At 46.5% G+C, this 21602-nt stretch overlaps 1 protein-coding gene and 2 pseudogenes across 1 annotated transcript in view; 1 reads left to right on the top strand and 2 right to left on the bottom strand.

The window, feature by feature from the left end:
* LOC146183715 (uncharacterized) overlaps positions 1-4361 on the top strand; it is a 53506-nt pseudogene extending 49145 nt beyond the window's left edge.
* A 161-nt stretch (positions 4362-4522) lies between these two features.
* On the bottom strand, positions 4523-6282 carry LOC146183716 (uncharacterized; annotated as a pseudogene).
* Positions 6283-15033: 8751 nt separating this feature from the next.
* LOC146183717 (bone morphogenetic protein 2-like) overlaps positions 15034-21602 on the bottom strand; it is a 343803-nt gene continuing 337234 nt past the window's right edge. The window contains exon 6 of the mRNA XM_084608750.1: positions 15034-15524. Coding sequence (XP_084464876.1) covers positions 15034-15524 — 491 coding nt within the window. The remainder of the gene's footprint in view (positions 15525-21602) is intronic.

Here is a 21602-nt window from a genome sequence, read left to right on the forward strand (position 1 = left end):
TGTTACAAAGCTCCGTTCATACCAACGCTCACACTTCAGAGTTTGTGTTGCTGTCCAGCCTTGACCTGCTGAGTTCTGCCTTAACTGCAGTATGCAAACTGGTCGTAGTTCACAATTGTTATTCTTCAGATACCATTTGCTCAGAGGCCAGTCGCTTCCTGAAGCAACGGGCCAACAGCCGGCGTGCTGGGCGCACAACACTCACAGGCGTTCGTTTGACCTGTTTTCTCATCGAAGCTGTTGTAGACGGATCTTTCGAACTAGCTGCTTTCTACATCCTCTTACGAATATTCTCTATGTAGAATAGCTACTCAATAGAATCCGCGTGACTGGTGTCCGCGTTGCGTTCGGCAGCGAAGCACGCCTTGTGAGGACCACCGCTAGCCTAAGTTGCTAAGGTTTGCTTGGTCGCACGGCGTTGATATGGCTTGCACAATAAGTGTGAGACCCAGGCTCATATGCCAAGCGCGCCCCCGTTCATCTTTTCACCAGGTGTCAAAGCGGTAACACTGCAAGAAGGCTTCCAAGACCACGCAGCTGACTCGTCTTTGCGAGCCGATAGGTATCGAAGTAAGCTGTTAGGAGAAGCTCCACCTGCAGAGGTGAGGCAGTTTGATATACCGAACGAGTGGCGAAATTTTCAAATTTACCATAATTTTGCGCAAGATTATCAAGGCGGTTCTCTTCTTGCTGTATCTTGCAAATATTGTAAAATATGCGAGTGGTTCCAGTTATTCGATCTTGACGGTATTGATATTTGCTGCATGTGGAATTAGAGATTACACCTAGCGCATGTTATAACATGGGCCGGGAGTCTCTGCTATCAAACAATTTCACTCCCCTGGAGCGGAAGAGTCCAAGGAAAGGACTGTAGGCGGGAAGTTTTGGGGCATAGTTGCGTTTCTCTTGAGTTTTCTATTGCCGATGATAGCGCTGTAACATATCCCCGGCTACTAAGCTATTAACTCTCATAAAGTCGCGTAGCATTTCCACGCTGACACAAACTTCAGCGCTCCATGGTAGCCGCACGCGTACCTACAGTAGCTAATAAAGGGACTCTTGGGCGCGTTCTTAGGTGTATGATGCGATAGCGGCCTGTAGTCATTTTTAAGTACACACGTACACATATAATCATAAGGTACCACTGTGCATGGGATACCACACGGCATACATATAGGTCCCTACTTGTTCCCAAGCCTTAGAAGCGTTTCAGCGTGAAGTACTCTAGAATGTGGCCGATTCGCCCATCAGGTTTGTCGGATCGAATTCCCCCTAAAGCTTGAAATTCGTGTTTTTCAGTGGAAATCTGTCATTTTTAAAGTTGCTTCATTTGAGACATGCGGCGGATTTTTATTCTCATTACACACCATGTTTCAATGATTTTCATTCCACGTCCGACGTAACGTGTTCGAACGCGAGCACCGTGGGGTGTTTGAAATTCTCGCGCGAGGCCGTGTGGCTATGACGTCATGACCCTGTTGACAAGTCAGAATTTTTCGCTGATGGTCAATGACGCGACGCTGGCTTTTCTGCGACACGGGGCCCGTAACGTTATCTAATTGAAATATTTGCGCAAGTGACAGAACATGCGTGCTCCCAGAACATCGTCCGAGTGCCATTGTGCATCCGCTAGCGTCCGCTGCTTACGCATTACTGTGCACAGGACATTTTATTTTTATTGCGAAAGCAATACTACTCGCACTTTCAAGCCTTCGCGTGACCCGGCCGCAGTTACGTCTTATACCCCTGTCACACGGGCACTTGTAAGGCCTTGAAAATTAAGGTTCTTTGCTGAAAAGGCGTTGACGCGCAGCTACACGGCAAAGTCGTGCACCCTTTGCGAAAAAGGACCGTAGCGGGAAAGGCAGCCGTCGGCGGCCTTTAGCTGCGTAAAGGAGCAGCCTAGAGTGACTCTAGAGCAGCCCAGACCTGAGCGCCACCGAGCGAGCTTAAAAAAAAAAAAAAACAAAGAAACAAAAACGTTGACACAAAGGTTATTTTAATATTATATTGAAGCCTACATGATCTTATTTAGCGTTAACTTTGCATTTCAATGAACTTTAAAAATCTCGAGTGTTGCTAGAAGACTTCGAACATTTTCAGCAGCCGCATCGACATACGTGTCTCTTTGTTGTGATGCGCGTTTAGTGCGGTCGTCTTTCCTCGTTTTTTTTTTTTTGCTTGTGCCAGCATTTGTTGTTTTGTTATTTGCTCGCTTTTTACTATTTACTTCTTATTGCCGCGCTTTAATCAGTTGTTTTATATATTTATTCTTATTTTTTAAACGTAATGCATTTTAATTTTCGGCCAAATGTCGATGGAGCCGGTTGGTGAGGCCTGTCAGGCAGGTACGCAAAAGTGCGCGTCGAGAAATGCGGCCAGAGCGCGAAATCTGGGCCCTTATCCGTCTGTGAGAGGACCACCTTTCAGCTCTTCGAGGTGCCAGGAGGGACGGGCCCGTGTACGAGGCCATTGCTCGTGCACTGGCCAAACAAGGCATCGTGAAAACAAAGGAGCAGGTTCATTCAAAGATTGAGAACCTCATGACGAAATATCGGTGAGTAGCTAGTGCTATTCTCTTGGATGAGTGATTGTATACATTACGACACCGTATTCACCAAACTGAGGCTTGGCACGCGACGAGCACCACTTCACGCTCTTCTTTCTCCTCGGAAAAAACAGGCCTGAATTGTGCAGTGATGTGTTTTGTACGGGCGCATTTTGACAACTTCGCACGCTCTCGGAATTCATATCAGAACGAGCTATGGCACGCAGCGGTGAATGTGAATCGGCTGGTATGACGAAGCTTCATGTTAAAGATTAGTTCGCAAATTTTACCTACTTATGCAAGCACTATCTTGTACAGATGGGCATGCTGCCGAATATTACTCGGCGCCTGTATTGAAACGTGGATAAAACTTAGCTTTTTTTTTTTTCATCGAGTTGCGCGAAGTGACGTGTTTTTGTTGTTCTTGCAGGCTACGTCGTGCATATACAGTCTCATTTTCTTATATACCGCGGAATCACGTTAAATCATTAGGTTTCTTGACACTTCGGCCCACACTGCTGATCTCATTTCATCCCACATAAAAAAAAAAAAGAGCTTGGTAGCCTTGGTAACTCAATCGCAGTAGCTAAAATGGGCAACGGATGAAGAAAATTTTTTTATTTATCCATTTGCTAGGAGCCTAGTGCTCACTGAACTCTGATTACTTGCAGGAGGTGGTCACGGAAATACACCGGCCAAGGTGCCATACCTTGTATCTTTTACTTTGAAATAAACAAGTTCCTGGGCAGCTTGCCTGTGAACGACCGTTCCCTGGTGGAGGAGAACATCTGCAACCCTCTCAGCACAGTCGAAAAGGTAACTTCCATGGAATAATATGCATCTCCATCTACATGGACGGCATTTCAACCTTTAATATCTCAATAAAAATAAATGACAGGCTAAATACACGAAGTAGAAAAGTGCTAATGGGAAAATTCACTACCCTTCATTCAAGCCAGAAATACAGCTAGGTTTCAGATCACATGGTTGGGATGAAATGGCATTGCTTCAAATCTAAAGCAATGCTCAACAAATAACTTCATGTCTGGCTCAGCAAAGGCTTTGAATATCTATTTCAGATGACAACTCTGTAGATGTAAAATGACAAAAATTTATTAAACGTAACGATACAGGTTGGCAAGTCATGCTAAGGACCAAGTTAAAACATTAGCAGGTGACCACAGCTGTTATATACTGAAGTATAAGGCAGACAGAAGATTATGCAAACTCTTACGGTGGCTACGAAGATGTCTTCTATTATACAAGTAAGCATGGTTTTCATGTTGAACACTTTGAGGTCACTGCAAATAAAGAGAGGACTGCTTGTTGGTTGAACTGTTCAATTTCTTTGCCAGCCGTCTCTATCTGGATGTTTTTATTACTTAAAGTGCTACCCTACTACATCGACAGTTTTGAATGTTGTTCAGGTTTCATCTTGCTTCAAACTGTTTTCATGCAGATCATCACTGCCATGGAGATAGGAAGCGGAGACGACTGTTCCTTTCACCTTGACGATGAAGAAGGTAGCCTATCTGCTGCTGCAGAAGTGCATGCCGCAGATTTTCAGTCCAGCATGTCGCAAGCTGTGGTTGGCAGTGGCTTGCCACCTGCTGTTGCTGCCACTACACAACAGCAGCCAAAGCGGAAGCGGCCGCTGACTACAGGAGAGGAAAATCAGCTGGCAATGATAGGAGAACAGCGCCTCCTGCGACAAGGCTTGGAGGAGTATAGGAGGCAAGAGCTTGTGCTTCGCGAGCGCCAAGTGGAGGCCCAAGAAGAACTTGTTGATGTAATGAAGGAATATTTGAAGTAAAAGTAAAATGTGGAAAAGTCAGTTTGTGTTACTGTTATGTACAGGCTACCATTGATCCACATGCTGCATGAAGGAATCAAGGCAGTTTTTTTTTTTTTTTGCTGCAATGCTGGAAGCTCGGCAAGGTATATAGCATACAGCACTCATCACGTCTATTCTCCTTACAACTGCTGGTGATAAAAATGATGCACGAGTGCTGCCCGAACATTAGCCCCACTGTCAGCTTCCATTTCTGTCGTGTGAGCAGGCTGCTCAAAAGCTGTGTCGTGTCGAGTAACTTCATCCAACCGTTGCTGTTGTAATCGGGCACCGAAATGCTCACAGATGTTGTTTAGTGTGCAGCAGGCTCTGATCATCATGGGAACATGCCTTATGTTGCATGCACTTTATTCTTTTCATAGTGTAGCGAAATCGAGCTTTCAACCTCCCGAAAGCATTTTCTACACTCCTTCTTGTCTTCGACAGGTGATAGTTGAAGATTTTACTTTCTTCCCGCAAAGGTCTATTATGCGGGAAGGGCTTGATGAGATTCCTCGTCAGGGGAAAAGCCTGGTCGCAAAGGATTATTGGAGGCACGACGGTGCCATTTATGACTATCACTGGAACATTTTGAAGGTAGCGCGAAAACGAGGACCAAGAGAAGAAGGACACAACACGAGCGCTTCCTTCTTCTCTTGGTCCTCGTTTTCGCGCTACCTTCAAAATGAATCAGATTCAACTCGCCCAACTTTCAACCTTACTACTATCACTGGAAACTTAAAGAGTGCTCCCTCGACAGTTTTAGCCAGCTCAGATTCAGCGTAGATGTCGGCGTCGTGACATCGTCCTGGGCTGCCCGCTGACACATACCGAAACCGGTATTTATGGTCCACAAGGGCCAGAAGGATGATGCTGTACCTGCATGCACAAAAAACAAAACAAACGTAAGTATGCACAATGCTGATGATGCATAAGGTTACCAAGTTGATAGATTTAGTTAGAATTTAAGAGCAGCAGACTGGAGGGAGCCCAACGCTGTAAAGGGTCGTCTACTTCTAAAGTAAAAAGGGCTTCAGGACAGTACACATCTTTTTCCCATCACTGTGGATGTGCTAGTGACATGGGAGTAGTGATAGCTTCTTGCCGTGTTTATAATGGCTATTATTTTGCTAGAGTTTACATTGCAATATTTCTTTATTTATTGGAAATACAGAAGCATAGAATGCTGCAACAGTGTGAGTAGCCATGAGGTTATGATTATGACACTTTAGACGTATTTTAAGAACTTGTTAAACATTACTGCTGCATCTACTACGAAGTGTACAACGTGAGCAGGCTTGTCTTGGGCTGTGGTCGGCGGAGAAAAGGACGTCAAAATTTAATACATGTCGAAGCATTCACAGGCAATATTTGCACTCAAGCGCTGCCTCGTGGCTACACGAATGGCAAAAGCACAAGTGCAGACTAACAGAGTAACTATGACAAAATTCCACGTTATTTGCTCAGCAGTAAACAGCTCCAGCGTTCCAGACAGTGTGCTCACCTATGCACTGACAGAAAACCAAGAGAAAAAGACTTGCCAGCCCTTGTAGTTCCTGTAGTCCACTGCATTCAGTTGTGGTGGGGAAACCGGGAAATGGCAGCCATCCAGTGCCCCCACAGCTTGCGGGAATACTGTCATTGAGTAATACTCGCGAATGTGCTCATCCATTTCATTCGATGCCATCATTCGGATCCATTCCAATTCTAGCACATCTACCACAGTCTCTGCAAACCCCCTATAAATAGTGTTCACAGTCGACCGCCCAACACCAAAGACTATTGCGACCACCCGGTCTTCGGCAGCTGAGCACAGTTTGAAGAGGCCGATACCGACTCGCTTTTCAACACTGATGGCGTCCCACATATTCGTGTCCTCACGCTGCATCGTCGGCCGGCACCGGTCCACAAGGTACCGGAAGGTTGCAGGTCCAACGCGGAATGCCTGCCGAAAATGCTGCTCTCCTAGGTTCAGCAGCGTATCTTCAAACCACCGCTCGTCACGGGGATAGATCCACCTTCTGCGGTGCACAGTTCGCTGTGGAAACATGACGGCGCCACAAAGGGAGATGTTTGCTATGAGCTGCCCCTCGAGCGCGTCAGCGTGCTCCTTTGCCGCATCTGCCGCCGCGTGCAAAGATGCCACAGCGGCAATTCTCAAAGCAATTTCAAACTTCGCTTCCACCTCTCGGTTCTCGTCGCTCATGGTTGTGGCTGTAACACGCACTTAATCGGACACAATCTATTACAACTTCTATGAAAATCGCACCAGCAAAGTATGCCTCGCACGCAAGCACGCGGAACCAGGCGGAACGACGAGTGCGCGTCCAAGTGGTCCGAATGGAAAGGAAAACAGAAAAACTTTTGTTACTAAATGTCCGCTTCAAACCCTCAGAATATTTCTTTATTAATGAGTTGGTTACTTTGCCTAACCTAAACAAGGCTAGTCCTGTTCGCTTATCACTTTTGGCTGAAATATATCTTCTACTTCAATATTGGTAGCTGTTATTAGCGCCATTTCAAGCGCAGCGGTTATAGCGGTTGTGATTGCCGCTCGACAGATGGCGCTCACAAAAAATGCTTGAATTATCATCATCATCGTCATCTATATCCTTTGCATTTGCCGTGTAGCTGCGCCGCTTCTCCTTTTTAGTTTTACTTCTTTAATGCAATAAACCTCCTTTGCAGTAAAGACCTTGGAGAAGTGTCGTGTGACTGGGGTATTACCCGCATGACGCTGTGACGTCACACCCCACGTGACACACGGGCTACAGGAGCTGCCAACTTGGGTCTCTCGTTTCACATGGGGCAGTTATGTCAGAATCAGTTTGCTAGGACTCTGGCATTCATGTTACCCCTATAGGCCACTAAGGCACGTTCATATGGGTTGGTTAAAGTGGGGCTATATATGTGGGCTGAGGAAGAAGAAAAAGAGAAGAAGAAGAACGCTCGGTCACCCGCAGGAAATGCTTTCGCTCAATATTTGGTTCAGCAGCCTTGAACCCTTGTAATTTGTTTTTTTTTCCTTTTGCCTCGGTCGTCTCAAGCATGTGATGCTTCATTTTATCCTCAGAAAGTACGTATCTCATCTACCGCCCCTTATCACTAAACACGAAGAACCAAATGGGCAGTTTTAATTGCAGGCTCAAATGCTTTCATCTGCATCCAAACAAACCCATTAAGTCACCTTCATAACCATCGCTCCGTAGCCTGACGGAAGACCTTTAACGAAGGAAAAAATATAACGCCTTTATTTTCGTCTCCCTTTAGTGATCTGTTCCTGTGTGCACACAGGGAGAAAGTATGCCAGATGGGCCATACAAATACAGGAACAGGTGAAAAATGTTCACATTGAGGCCAGATTTCTCAGGGAGGTTACTGTAAAATCAGCAAATTAATTGAGCTGAAACGAATACAGGCTTAATTTACGTGGGTAGGAATCGAACCCAGAACCTTCGGATTACGAGACGGGCACGCTACTACCGACCCGAAAGACTCGTTGGTTTACGCAGAATAAAGGTCTATTCACACTTGCGACTAGATGAGGTCGCGCGACTACCAGTCGCGCGACCAGAGGAGAGGAGTTCGCCACTACCGATGTTCACACTTGCGACTGTCGTCTTCTCGAAAAACGAGTTTGGAGTAGGAGAGCTGCAGGGCGATGACAGCGAACGTCGGTAGCAGCCGCTTGCCAGACACTTCAGCTTTTTCAGGCGAGAACGCCGACGACGAATAGACGGTGTCAATCACCGTGGTGTCAATAGAAAATGTTGCGCCTGCGTGAAAAACCCATTTCTCAAAAGTTCATGGTACTTACAGGATAGTCCGAGTATCTTTCCAATCTCCTCCCAGCTAGGCCATATCCTTCTCCCTGCCTTTGAATTCCCGGTGCCGTTTGTTGAAAAGGTAGGGGTATTCTTTAATTGCATTGAGAAGGTGCTCGATCGAGTACTCCGGGACCTCGCTGATTGGTGAAATTGTTTGCGACTAGTAGTCGCGCGACTAGAAATTCGAGCAGTGCCCGATCGGCCCGTGGCAGTCGCTTTTCGACCGATGCGACCATTTGCGACTGTCGCTTTTCGACCAAAACGGTCGCGCGACCGCTGCTAATCGCAAGTGTGAACGGGCCCTAAAGATGGGCCTAGTGGACGCACGATACGAATGGGATGGGCCCGATTACGCAAACGCGTTCAACACCTAAGCAAACAATATAAAAAAGACACCACAGGAGAGAGGAATTTTATTAGTTTCACAAGTGCACAACCCCCTCGCGAGGTGAACAAAAATGGATTCCTTGAATACGTTGCCTTTTGTAATTTTGAAACGTCTTTATTATTCGTTGAATACCTTTCTTTGTTATTCATTCTCTGCTGAGGTTGAGCACGTGCTCTCAGGGGCCGAGTTTCTTCTTTTTGTTTTTCGTGGACATATAAGCAGAGCTTGGTCTATGGTACCGGCGCCGGCTAGTCATCTGCATAGATTTAAACGAGCCATTTTGGTAGTGCGTGACTCTTTTTTGTGTGTGTCTGGTCGGCTCACCAGGCGCATAAAATGTCTGTAAGCATGCTTGCGCCGAAGCTATGTGATCTTCATTGCTTGCATCCGCCAAATTGACCTCACCTTGAACTCATTACGCAACTGACTAGTAAGAGTAAAAAGAAACCAAATGCCAGCATCGGAGCGCCGATACGAGCAAGGATGCTTGGCGGTGCACGCTACGTCATCGCGGCCGCCGCGTGGGTGGTCTCTAGAGGCGTAATGAAAAAATGCACAGGGGTTCTTCTCAAGAACTGACTTCTCTGTGACAGTTTTTCGTTGTATATAGCGTCAGAACTACTTACAGTGCGTTAATCTAAGTGTAGCACGTTGTAGAAAATTTTATTTCATTTTTATTTTATTTTGTTGCCAAAGTAATCGCGAAACAAAATGAATGAAATGCTCTTTTAATCTTGACTGGTAGTTCCCGGAAGACAGCCTTTCACAAAAGGAGAGAGAGAGAGAAAAGTTGTTTGGAAGCAGCTACTGTCAATTGAAACTTCAGAATAGAGACGGGCTCTCGTTATTGGCATGTTGACGAACATCAGCGTCACCCTTTCGTTGTGATCTTGTTGAAGTAGTGAGCTGTGTTTTGTGAAAATGTATTTTACTCGCCGTTTCACGCCATGGCTTCACTCTGTCCAGCTCAACAAAGAGAAGAGAGAACAGTGTCGCGACAGCTCCGCGAGCAGAAAAAAAAAAAAAAAAAAAAATCGGTTTCCCTTCAAAGACGGATGGCACAACAAGCCGCAGTGATTGTTTGGTAGTTTTCTTTTATTTGGGAACTCAGAGTCCGATGTGGGAACGCTCAAGCATACAATCGTAATGTTCACGTATCCCTTGCACACAAGTGGGAAATATGAAGGAAGGTGGCGCTACTAGTAAGGCGAAATGTGCTGCAGGGATGGGTGCTACATAGTGACTACGCTAGCGATAAATATACAACGATATTCGGCCGAAACCGGACACTTGGTGTGCTTGTGAGGTGAAGGAAGAATTGGCTGCAGAAGAGGTGAACAGACGAAATATATACACTACATTTGTGGGCAAGATCTCGCGTTAGAAGCTCTTACAGGGATTTAAAGGCAACACTACAGTATTCTTTTCAAGAGAGAAATGCTAAATCATCCCACACTCCAGGGACAAGTCGCTCTGATCCACTATGCCTACCTGCAGTGAAGAATTATTTGAGAGGTCCGACATCATTTCAGTTGGCTCGTAGCCGCCAGTAGACGACAAGAGCTAGTATCTGTCGCTGAATGCGCCTGAGGCTGCTCGTGGTCTCCAGTAAGACAAAGTACTGAACATGTTGTGGTGCTATATTGGAAGTGTTATTAAAAGCAGTTTGCACCCGGCTACGTGAGGCACGTGCATAGCGACGCTCCTAACGGCAAAGCCGTGGAATTTAGCGTTTTCACTAGGGTTCGTCAAGCAGTAAAAAAAAAAATGGTTAAAAGCGCGGCGTTCGGTATGCTCAATAGTGCAATTGCTTCGCAAAACAACGTTTCTGACTATGAGTATCGTCGCGCGGGTGTACTTAATGCACGTACACGTCTGGGTGTGGCGGCGCGTATAAAGAGCGAGCGAAGCTCCACGTAGCCGATATGCTGAGACACTACGACATATTGATGTACGACATATATTGATGTGCGAGGATCACGCGCAGGCTCCTGTTCCCATACTGGCCGACGGGAAGCGATGCGGTTTTCCCACTGGCATTCGAACCACACTGGTGGATTACATGTACGCTTCATCCAAAGCGATCTGATTTGAACATACTACCATTACGCTGCACATTTTCGCCTTGCAAATAGAAAACAATGACAAATTCTACACATTGCTATAGATATGCGTCATCTGCGCTAGCAGCAAATGGTCAGTATACGAAGAAACAAAGCATCATGGGAAAAGTGGAGCATGACTTCTTGAAACCTGCATGAACTTGCTGAAGATGTGCCCAAACGGCGAGTTAGTTATTCGTAAGGGACGAACCCACCCTTTTGAAAACATCTTGCGAACTTCTTTGCGGGACCGCTAAGAGCGCTATATGCTGCGTGCCTCGGACGACTAGTTATGCTGGTAGTAAGCAGTACGCCTGACCTGTGGCTTTTGATATTTATGATCGGCAACTGCTTAGGAAACTACAAGCAGCCGATATTTTATATCCTGGTAGCATCAGCGACATTTAGGCATAATTAAATGCCACAAAATTTAAGCTGTCGCCAGTTGAGCGCCTTTCAGGCGCAGTTTGCAAGAGGTGCTAAAGACGCAAGATGGCCAGGCGCAATAATTAAGGAAATACTTGGTATTAAAAGGCGCTAACCGCACCGCTTGCTGTCCTGTGTCACCCAAAACGCGATAAAAGTCCAGCACCTCAGAGGAGCCAGCAAGCTTTCCTTGAAAGCTCATCTTGTAAGCTAATAGTTCTTTATCATATTGTAAACATAGTACGAAAGGGCAAGGCTCGTGCGTTTATAATATACACAGTTGTAGCAAGAATGAGAAAAGGCCAAGATAAAGGAGCAAATGAAAGGGCACACATTCCTATGAACAAGTATACTCAAACACTCATGCGAAAGCATATATTACAGCGATAATGACAGAAAAATGCCACAAAAACAAATTTGCACGTTTCAAGCGTCCCTAAATGCTGCGCTTCAACTACCGTTCGGCGGTTGCGTGCATGAAGTGGCAGTTAAGTAAAGAAGACGCTATTTTAAAATCCTTGCCAAATAAAATCTCTAAATGGCACAGACGCAATGAAGATGCGATAAGGTCCTTGTAAGAGTTATACAGCACTGAGGTTTCATTGACACAGTCTTAGGAATCCTCTCGTTGTAAAACAAGGGAAACTGCAGCATTAGTAGAGAATTTTGGGAGGAAACAGACATCGACTTGAAAAGCAAAAAGATTATAAGTAGTTCATTGTACGCACGTTATGACTGGACCGTATAATGAAAGAAAAACATTCTAAATTTGGCGCTTTGTGGTTTTTAAGCGCTGAACATTGGAACCAAACCTGCGCGCTATACATATAGCAAAGACGAGTAACTCAACAAAAAATTCCACATGGGACAGATGTTCACTGATCGCTGCAAATAATTTATGAATACGCTGCAAAAGTCTTTTTTACTTGCTGTGTTTTACTGCGCTGCATTTAGCGCAAAAGGCCAGCAAAGTTGTTACATGCTGCTCAACATAAAGAACCGCAATTCATTTTTCGTTACCATTAGGACATTTCTTCAATAAAGCCATGCACTGCTCTACTGCACATCTGAAGACGCAGCGTGTTGTCACCACTGAAGGTATTTCCCGTTCGTTGAGGTGCAGCCATTTGGACAAGCTTGCTCAACTTGCCAAGCGCAGCGGCTCCCTGAAGGAGATCTCAGCCTGCCGATGGCAGCGCTAGTTTTCGGTCGTCTCGCAGAGTTCGCCACGCCGCTACTGTGTATGTACAGCACATTCAACGACATAAGCCAGTGCGCTGCCATTTTAAGGTGAAATTTCCACTTGATACCCAAGCTCAAATGAATTAAAGCTCATGTTGTTGAATATGCACTGAAATGTTTGCACACCAGCGTTTGCGGATTTAGCCTCGAAGAACCCCCCCCCCCCCCCCCTCCCGCTCCCCTCCTTTTGGACATTGCGATCGCGAAAACGGGGGTGCTTAGAATCAAACCAATACGGTGATTTGGTGGTATCGCTGGTACACAAACAGTAAGCACGTTCCCTATAAGCCGGCGCGGAATATTTTTAACTGGTCACTGCTCTAATCGTCCAACAAAACGCAAGTATCCAGCTATGTCGAATGCGCCTCGCACTAAAATTTAAGACACGCGACTTTAAACACGTTACTGCAACTAATAACTTCACAATTTTTTAAAGAACAGCCGAAAATTACAGGAAAGCAAGGATAGCTAATATTATTTGTGTCGCAAAGCATTACAGCTTGGATATGCCTCCAGTGTAAGCCATTTTCTGCGCAACGAAAAAAAAAAAATAAAGCGACTGTAGTTCACGCCGGTAAGAGCATGTTATGTACAAGGAAATTCGGTTTTCAACTTGCTTTTACGGCATGATTTCCACATCAGACAGCATAAACTTCGCACATTCACCTTCTAGCACCTATGGTAATTTTGATTCACGCGCTCAGTGATGGTCACTTGCAGGTATGTTTCCGTCAGTGTTTGCCTAAAACGACGCAAAAAAAAAAAACAAATAAAACGAACATGAAGTCTATACAAGTTTACATAACATACATTCTAACACCTTTATGGCACAGAAGTAATGAAAATAATTCCCTATTCGAACATTTCTGGAAAATAAGAAATATACATGTGGCGCATATTGTTCAATTAGCTAGAAATACAGAAAATAACATTCTGTTTTCACTGACGATTAACAGCGCTAGCATAACGTAGTCGTCGATAAACGCCAGCACCTTGCAAGAAAATAGAAGCGTAAGGATATCATCTTTACACTTAGCATTTTATACTTAGGCGAACAACCACTTTTGACCAAGTGCAGGAAGGTTTTTAAAGTGGTGGAATGAACGGCATTCAAACAGTTTCATTAACTCAGTTAAAATGCACGAAATAAATCTTCCTACCAGCACATCCTTCTATCGTCAATTCTTTACTTTTGAGGAGTACCAAGAAACGCGGGCCACTTACACGTTACAGCTACTACAGCTGCTACATAGTTGTGGAAGTGTTTCATGCGGGGGAAAAAAACAAAACAAGAGAGAACTTAATTATTGAAAATCTGCTAAGAGTTATGACGCAGTTCCTTGAATGAAACTTCACTTTTGACTTCTAAATCTTCACCACTTCAGCCATCTAGTAGGAGCAAATTTTTTTTTCTTTTGCGGTCACTACGATTGCGTCCTTGTTTCGAGAGACAGTTAAGCACTTCCGGGATCGAAGCAAGCATCAAAATCGCGGCGTTCTCTAAGGACGCAGCGATAATGCTATTGTGGGATAGTGACCAAAGGTCGCGAAGCATTTTTTTTTTCTCACTGAAATTTATGCATTTTCGCCGTTTCTTTTGTTTATGGGCAGAGCGCATTGGACAAAGGCTAGCCTAATGTGCGTTCTGTGCGAGCACGTCGACTCACACACAAAATACCTGGAAGTTCTTGCCAAATTCATCAGGTTTTTTATCGGTACAGGAGAAACGACGGCAGACGTGCACGCCAAGCTGAGACTCAGAGGTGGATATCAGGACTTTCGACACCACCTGAACATTGTTTGTTAGAAGCTAACGATAGCTTTCGGATTATACAAAGTGCTGGTAGTAAAACAAAACAACGTTAGGAAGCTCCTGCATCTTTCTACTGCGCTTGGCAAAACTCCTGGAAGCAGTTTATTTCCAATGACTATCGGCCGCTATGACACAGCCGAAAACGTCATGGTCAGTGTTTGACGGTAAAATAATGATACGATTACTTGTCCTTGGCTGACCGGCAACCCGTAAGGTCTCAGTGCATTCAAGGACGCCACTCCTCAACAGATCACACAGTGACTTACCGCGAAGTGATAAACTACTGCGGTAAACCACGCACCATCAGGCTATGATTAGTGCGGTCCACATGCTGAACGCCTATAGACGACCACGGATAGCCGAGGCTTCGAAAAAACAACTTTCGGTCGCCTGAAGCAGGCAAAATAGTTTGGTACATTCTGGGGCAAGATAACTATGCAGTCTACACAGACACCTTACTTGACAGCAACAGAGACGTTAGACGTCTACACGGTCTGTTAAGACACAAATCTAGAATTTCACATCCCTCTTGTTTCGTACTGCAATCCCCTAATGACGCCAGATGTTAGAGCGGTCGATTCACACAAAAAGACAGCAGAGATCCTGCTAAGTTCACTAGGCTTTGCATCGCCAAATGAGAAGCGGCGTCAGACGCCCACGCCGCTCGTCAGGCCGAAGGCCGAAGACATGCATGCAGGAATGTTCATAAGTCTTCGCACCATCGGAGATACTTAAAAGGGGCTGTTCTGAAGGTCCACTTCCTCCACTTTATATTTTCGCGTCTAAGGTCCCATCCACGGTGATAATCGTACACAGGCGTACTTATTTGCGGTCGCCCCTTACGCGGAAGGCAGTTTCAGTGGCATCCGCAGCTGGCAGCGACCATGTCGTCGTACTGCTTGAGCACCACGTTCTCGTTCTCGTCGAAGTAGAGCAAGCTGATAGAGTAGAGCTTGTTGGGCACGCAGCACGGCGCGCCCACTCCAGCTGTCAAGCTGAGCTCGTTGACGATGCTCTGCACGGTGGCGTGGTTTGTGGGCAACTGGTTCTGGCCTAGTGGAAAGTAGCACTGGCCCTTGCAGTGATACGCGTTGTAGCCCTTGGGCGAGATGATCCAGCTCGACCATCCAATCTTCTCAAAGTCCACGTACATCTCGTGTCGCGTGCAGCCGAACGGTTCGTCGTGCACCTTGGCACCAGAGGACGACTTGCTCCCAGAAGACGAAGCCTGCTGGACTGCCCGAACGCTGCGTGGATTCGGGGCTGGCGTCAGGCCGTCGCTGTGCGGCCCGGACACTGGAAGCTTGGCACCGGTTGCTTGAGCCGGAAGCGACCCTCCAATGGTGTCTGCGAAGAAAAGGGCAAGACAGATGCGTGAGCAAAAAAGTAGGCTACAGGTCTTTTGGAATGCTTGAGCGTCACTTTGTTTAATGCATCCTCCTTTCCCAGTGACTAAATTGCGAATTCGCTATTGTGCGTGATAAGTTACTCATTAGTACAAATCAGTGACTGTTAGAATGTAAAGCACGAAATTTGCCTTCTCGATGTCTGCTTGCCATGCGCAATAAAGGAAAAGAAAATTGGCATGCGTCATGGCCCTGTTGCTTCTAGTGCACTGAGGCTCTGAAACCTCCAGAAATAGAATTCCTCACGGCGTTCTATTAGCCACAAGACTTCACTAATATAGTTGCATTTCGGGCATGTGCTGCACCGAATCCCCGGAGAAAAATAATAATGCTATAGCTCTTCACGAAAATATTGTACGCCGCAAAAGAAATCTAATGAGGAACTGAGACCACAAATACAGCTCTTGTGTTTCAGAAAGAGCAGCAGCGTGATGAACACAACGCGTTACATGCCGACCAGTCGCAGATGACGCAGGCACGCTGCTTCAGCTGCTTCGGAGGAATCATGCAGTCTTGAGCTCCTCTCTAGTGACAAAAGGGGCCATGCGAGAAAGCAAGCACTCACTCTCCGAGCCTCGCGTAAACGAAGTCGCAATTTTCTTGCGTGGCCCGACCTCCATTTAGCATTTGTGCGCTATGAACAATCCAATACTCTAACAAAAAAAAGAATGCATTTTTTCTACAGTTAGTAATGACCTCGAGTGAATGCGTTACCGAGTAGACGGAAACAAATGAGCCTGCATCTGCGGTATATTCTACGGTAGGCAAACTGGCATTCGTCATTCAAGGTTAATAGTTGAATGTAAGTCCCACAACGTTGCACTTAAACAAATAGCAAAAACTGCGCTTACGATTGCACATTCCTTTAATAACATATATAGCTTTCCGGCGAAAGGAGCCCAGCTGGGGTTACGGTTACACGCTGTGTGTTGACATAACAGCTGCCTTAACATGACAAATGACTTTCTATACTGACTTTTACATTTACATTTTATATTGATGATAGGGTTCACCGGAAGATGTCTTTCCCTAGCTACTGCAACCTATCTCAAGCGAATATATTTGTCTGTTTGTTTACAGGGCTATACCATAGGGCAACGCGCCATTCTTTGCTTGGTTGCTTAACCCGGTGTTACCAAGCTGGCGTCGACCGAATCGGGCATCGCACCTCCAGGGTTAAGGCGGTTCTGGCGCGCCGATATTGACCAAGCCCAGAGTCCCTGCACGGCATCTATACGCAGACGGGTCCATAACATACGTAGGTACAAACTGAGCAGAGAGCAATCCCAGCTACAACCGGCTCCGCGAGTTCGCCTTGCAGCGCAATGCCGATGGATCGAGATGCGGGGATTTGCGATGAACACCTGAGACAGACAATGTCATGGCACCAACCCTGTGCGAGAGCGAATATCGCTGCATAATGGCATTCCAAGAATGCGCCTCTGGAATCCGCCCGGAAAGCAGTGCAAGAAGAAAGAAAGCGTTGTGCTCGCATGCCGCGTTCGGCGATGCCGACTCAAAGCGACTGTGGCGCTACAGGGAGCAGAAGCGGCGTTTTTGCGCGTGCCGGAGAGAAATCGGTTTAATTCGCAAGCGTCTCTCCTCATCGGCGGGAAACTGGGGGAGCAAATTATTTCTCTACTTTTTATCCTTCACACGACCGTTATGCCTTCCGGAGGATGCCAATAATCCGATACGTGCGCAGAAGCTTTGACGCAAGTTGTCATCCCGTTTTTGGCGTATACGGATGCTCAAAAAAAAAAAAAGGAAACAGTGTTCAGAACTAAGTTATTTAACACAGAAACGGAAGTGGTCGACGGCGGTAAACGCAGGAAGTTGAATGCTACCTAAAGTTTTTTTTTTTTTTCTTGTTAGAAAATTTGTGACGCATGTGATGCAGTTATGTCTAAGCTGTTAGTGGCAGCTTCGTTGACTACATGTCATAATGTCAATCAGCGTATGTCAGCCAGCCCGCAGTTAGGTCAGGAAGAGGGTCTAAAATAAAAGGCACATTATAGGAAGAATGTAAAATAACCAGTACAGAACTCAACAGACCCGCCGCGGTGGCGCAGTGGTTAGGGCGCTTGGATACTGTGCCCAAAGATGCGTGATCGAATCCCGGCCATGGCGGCCACTTTTCGATGGAGGCGAAAAGTTAAATATTTGTAAAGGGAACCCATTTTACCCCAGCTGAAGAGGTTCAGGCAGAAACGGAGAATCTCCTGAAGGGCCTTCCAGAAACCGCGTTCCAGAACTGTTACCAGCAGTGGCAGCACCGAATTCAGAAGTGTGTGAATGCTGAAGGCGACTACTTTGAAGGTGATAATGTCACAGAGAACTGATTCTGTAACTACAATAATTTATTGGACAAGTCTTGTTTTTTTTTTGTTGTTTTTTTTTTCAGCCACACCTCTTATAATTGGTCTGGTTTGGTTTACGGATTTAACGTCCCAAAGCGACATGGGCTATGTGGGACGCCATAGTGGAGGGCTCCGCATGTTTCCGCCACTTGGGGCTTAATAAGGCGCACCTATATAGAATAGTACACGGGAGCTTGCACTTCCCCACCACCGAAAACCGGCCGCAGCGACCGGGATTTGATCACGCCCTTTTGGCTTGAGCAGTCGAACGCCCTGTAGCCACTGAGCCACCGATCAGAAGAACCGTGAATAAAAACAGAGGGATAAGACAAGAAGTCTCTATACCTGTCGTAAAATATCTCATCAGATCTAGAGTGAAAAGACAACCTTACCTACACGAGCTAAGGAAAGTGGAGGTCGGCCGTGTAGAAGAACTCATACTGAAATCATTTAAGGAAGCATTGGGCTTACCGGACAACACACCCGCAGCCAAAATACTAAAGGCAAGGGTCCAAGAGGCCCATTCTAATGCAGCGAGGTCCTGTATAGGACTGACACACCAACTGACCTAGGAAATATACGGTTCAACGGTGACATTCGGAGCCCAATGCATCACACGATTTATGTCAGTCCTTCGCCCGAAGGAATGCGTCCACCGCCGTATAAAAAAAAAAAGGAAAAAAGCAACGCCCTATGCAGCTGCGTCGGTCGCAACAGCCCTCGCATATTACAAACTGGTAGGCCAATAAATACCTCATTACGATGTGAAAAAACTTCAGCGCAAATGAAATAGCCCGAGCTAAAAGCGGATGGGATAGGAAAGAGCGCTGACTGACAACTAATCTTTATTGAGCAAAAACGTGCACAATAAATACGAGAGCGGTGGCAAAACAGTCAGATGCAATCAAGCGTCACATGGCCTTAAAAGCAATAAAACACAAAACAGGTGATAAAGCTAAAAGATTTGCGCTGAATTTTTTACTCAACGTTATGGACCAACTAGAGCAACAAAAAGTTTTACTTTAAAAGCTGCATGACTGTCACGTAGTCGCAGAAAGCGTGCAGAGACTACATGAGCGGAAGGATCGACACGAACGCCCTCAGAATTCGGACAAAGCATAGCAAGTGCGAATTCCAGCCCAGTATACGTTTATTCGATACCGGATTATATAGGATTACCCGGCAACGAGGGAGCAAACAGGCTAGCTCGAGCTTACGCCACCCACAACCCACGCGTCCCCGAGATTGCGTATCCTTCACTGATCAGCTAGATTCTACATAATCGTAGCCTTAGCTGCTGTCCCGCACACAGGGACCTGACAAAAAAACGATCTCAGAACAAGCAAAAATTTCAAATGGGAATTTATACAAACTTGTATAATCGCATAAATCAGATTAGGTATAGGGAGAATTGTTCTTCACGTCCCTAGCTCCCTAGACCACATTACGTGAGAATATGAGAACGAGATGGATCCAGGACTGCATTTCTCTGCGAGAAGTGCATATCCAGAATCCAGGATATGCACTTATCGAGAGCCTTGGGGTGCATGGTGGCCTGCTGTGACCTTGTAGGGAACAGATGGCAGGTGTCGAGATCGCTGCGAGAGACAAGAGTCCTAGACTGGGGACCCTACCCCGCTCTCCTATTAATCCTTTTGGCACTTCCAATGATATTTTCTTTATAGGGTTATTCAGTGTGCTACACCGGCCGCAGTAAGTCTCTTAATTATACCATTGCCCGTTTGCAATGCGACAGTAAGTGCCTGCGTTCTCTAGCTATTGGACTGATTGCTTGCGGACGGAAGTTGGAGAATACAACTACACTCAAAGCGGAGCGTGAGTAACTGGAAGTCTAAAAGTCGGAATGTTAAGCCACGGCGCAGTGGTCTAATGCTGCGGTTGGTGAAGGCGATCTGGTCGCACGCTGGCGCAGGTTCGAACCCCACTCGCAGTCATGAAGCATTTCATAAATTTAATCATTGATTTAAACCTGCAGATTTTATAGCTGACCACGCCAGGCTTTAAGACGCACCAACAGGGTGTGAAAACGCGGAACGCTATTGACTTCCCGCCGAAATGTATAGTATTCCAGATTCGAACAGTGGTAGCAGCTGAGGAAGCCAGCCGAATTGGAAGCGTTGCCCTCTATTTTCGTGGCGCGCGCGAGGAGAGTCTAAGACGAGCAGGAGCTTTTCAGTCTTTCTATTCGTCATTACCAGTTGAACTAGGCTTAGGACTGCAACTTCGTGCTTTCCGAATGATCAGTGTTCGGGAAAGGGTTTAGTAACCGATGCTGCTCGTTACTGATGCCGACGTCGATATCAAGCGACAAATGAGGCTTTAAAGCTGCTCATGGGCCCTTTCGACCATACCGAAAACAGCCAATGCATTTGATTGCTCCCAACGTTTCCAGCCTGTGTCGTAATTCTCGCTTTACAGCAGTGGACTGGCGCGCGCTCACTGCGTCATTGGCATCCATGCGAGTAGCGGACGGCGAGTTCTAGCCGGCTTGCTGTGGGGGATCTCCTAACAGCGGTAAACCGAGTGAACAACAGCGTCACGAGAGGTGGCCTGGCGATCGCCGAGAGCGTGCACCATACCCGCGCACACTTTCGCCTTGCAACGTTAGCTTTATGGCTTCCGTTGAAGCGGACTGTGCCTGCTCGAATTGGCGCCAAATGGGAAGGGGCTGTCGTACGTGGCTGGTAGGGACACTTCCTGCATACTGCCTCAGAAGCAAGGGAGGGCTTGTGCCAGTAAAACGGAGCTTCGGTCTGCGATCGCAGGCTTTTGAGTAATAGTTAATTACAGTTTGGCGACGACGATTTAAAGCGAAAAAAAGAGCGCAGAATGTGCGTGGAAACATTGAAAAAGTGCGCTGCCGCGGCAATCGAGCTGGAAATACCAGGGAACCAGCGCTCCGTGAGGCAGCGAACTGGGCGACCATTCCACGCGTAGTCTGTGCAGGCTCTGCTGGTGCGAAGGGATGAGGGGCTGTGCGGCTCTAATGAGAAGCCCCAGCACGAACGAATTCCCCCGAGCGCGCCACACGCGACGGCAGGCGATCGTGCGGCGTCGGGGAACAACGACGACGGGACTTCGTTTGTGCAAGAAAGGAGGGGGGGGGGGGGGGGGGGTGCAAGCGACAGCTGCCGGCAATTAGCGAACTCCCGAGATTTCATCGGCCGTACTTTTCTATCGGCGGGCGGAGTGTGCAGCCACTTTCCCCGCGGTCCTGCTGACTGGGCGACATCGGCCCGTCACGAGCGCAGCGGAACCCGTGGATACCATCATAGAACCAAAAAAAAAAAAAAAAAAAAAAAAATGAAAAAGGAAATGCAACTGCCATATGTGGGTGCGATGCGTAGCTCTCCGCGATTGTATAACCTCGAATAAGAGATTCGAAAGAAGCTTCCGTTGGTGTCCAGCTGTTTTGCGTATGATATTCGCCATGCAGGAAAGACAAGCACGCCACTTCCCTATATCAATGTAATTTGTTATTTGTTTTTCGTTCGGAAATATTAAAATAACTATGCACAACCTATAGCCCAGTTTATAAGATCATGAAACACTAATGGATGAAATGTCAAACTGTTAATAGCCGCAGTGCGTCATATCCGAAGGACAATTGCGTCGACACGTGACATACCAAATGCTGT

Source organism: Amblyomma maculatum, chromosome 7 (genome assembly GCF_055883805.1).
Source record: "Amblyomma maculatum isolate TAMU_Amacu chromosome 7, ASM5588380v1, whole genome shotgun sequence".
NCBI lineage: Eukaryota > Metazoa > Arthropoda > Arachnida > Ixodida > Ixodidae > Amblyomma > Amblyomma maculatum.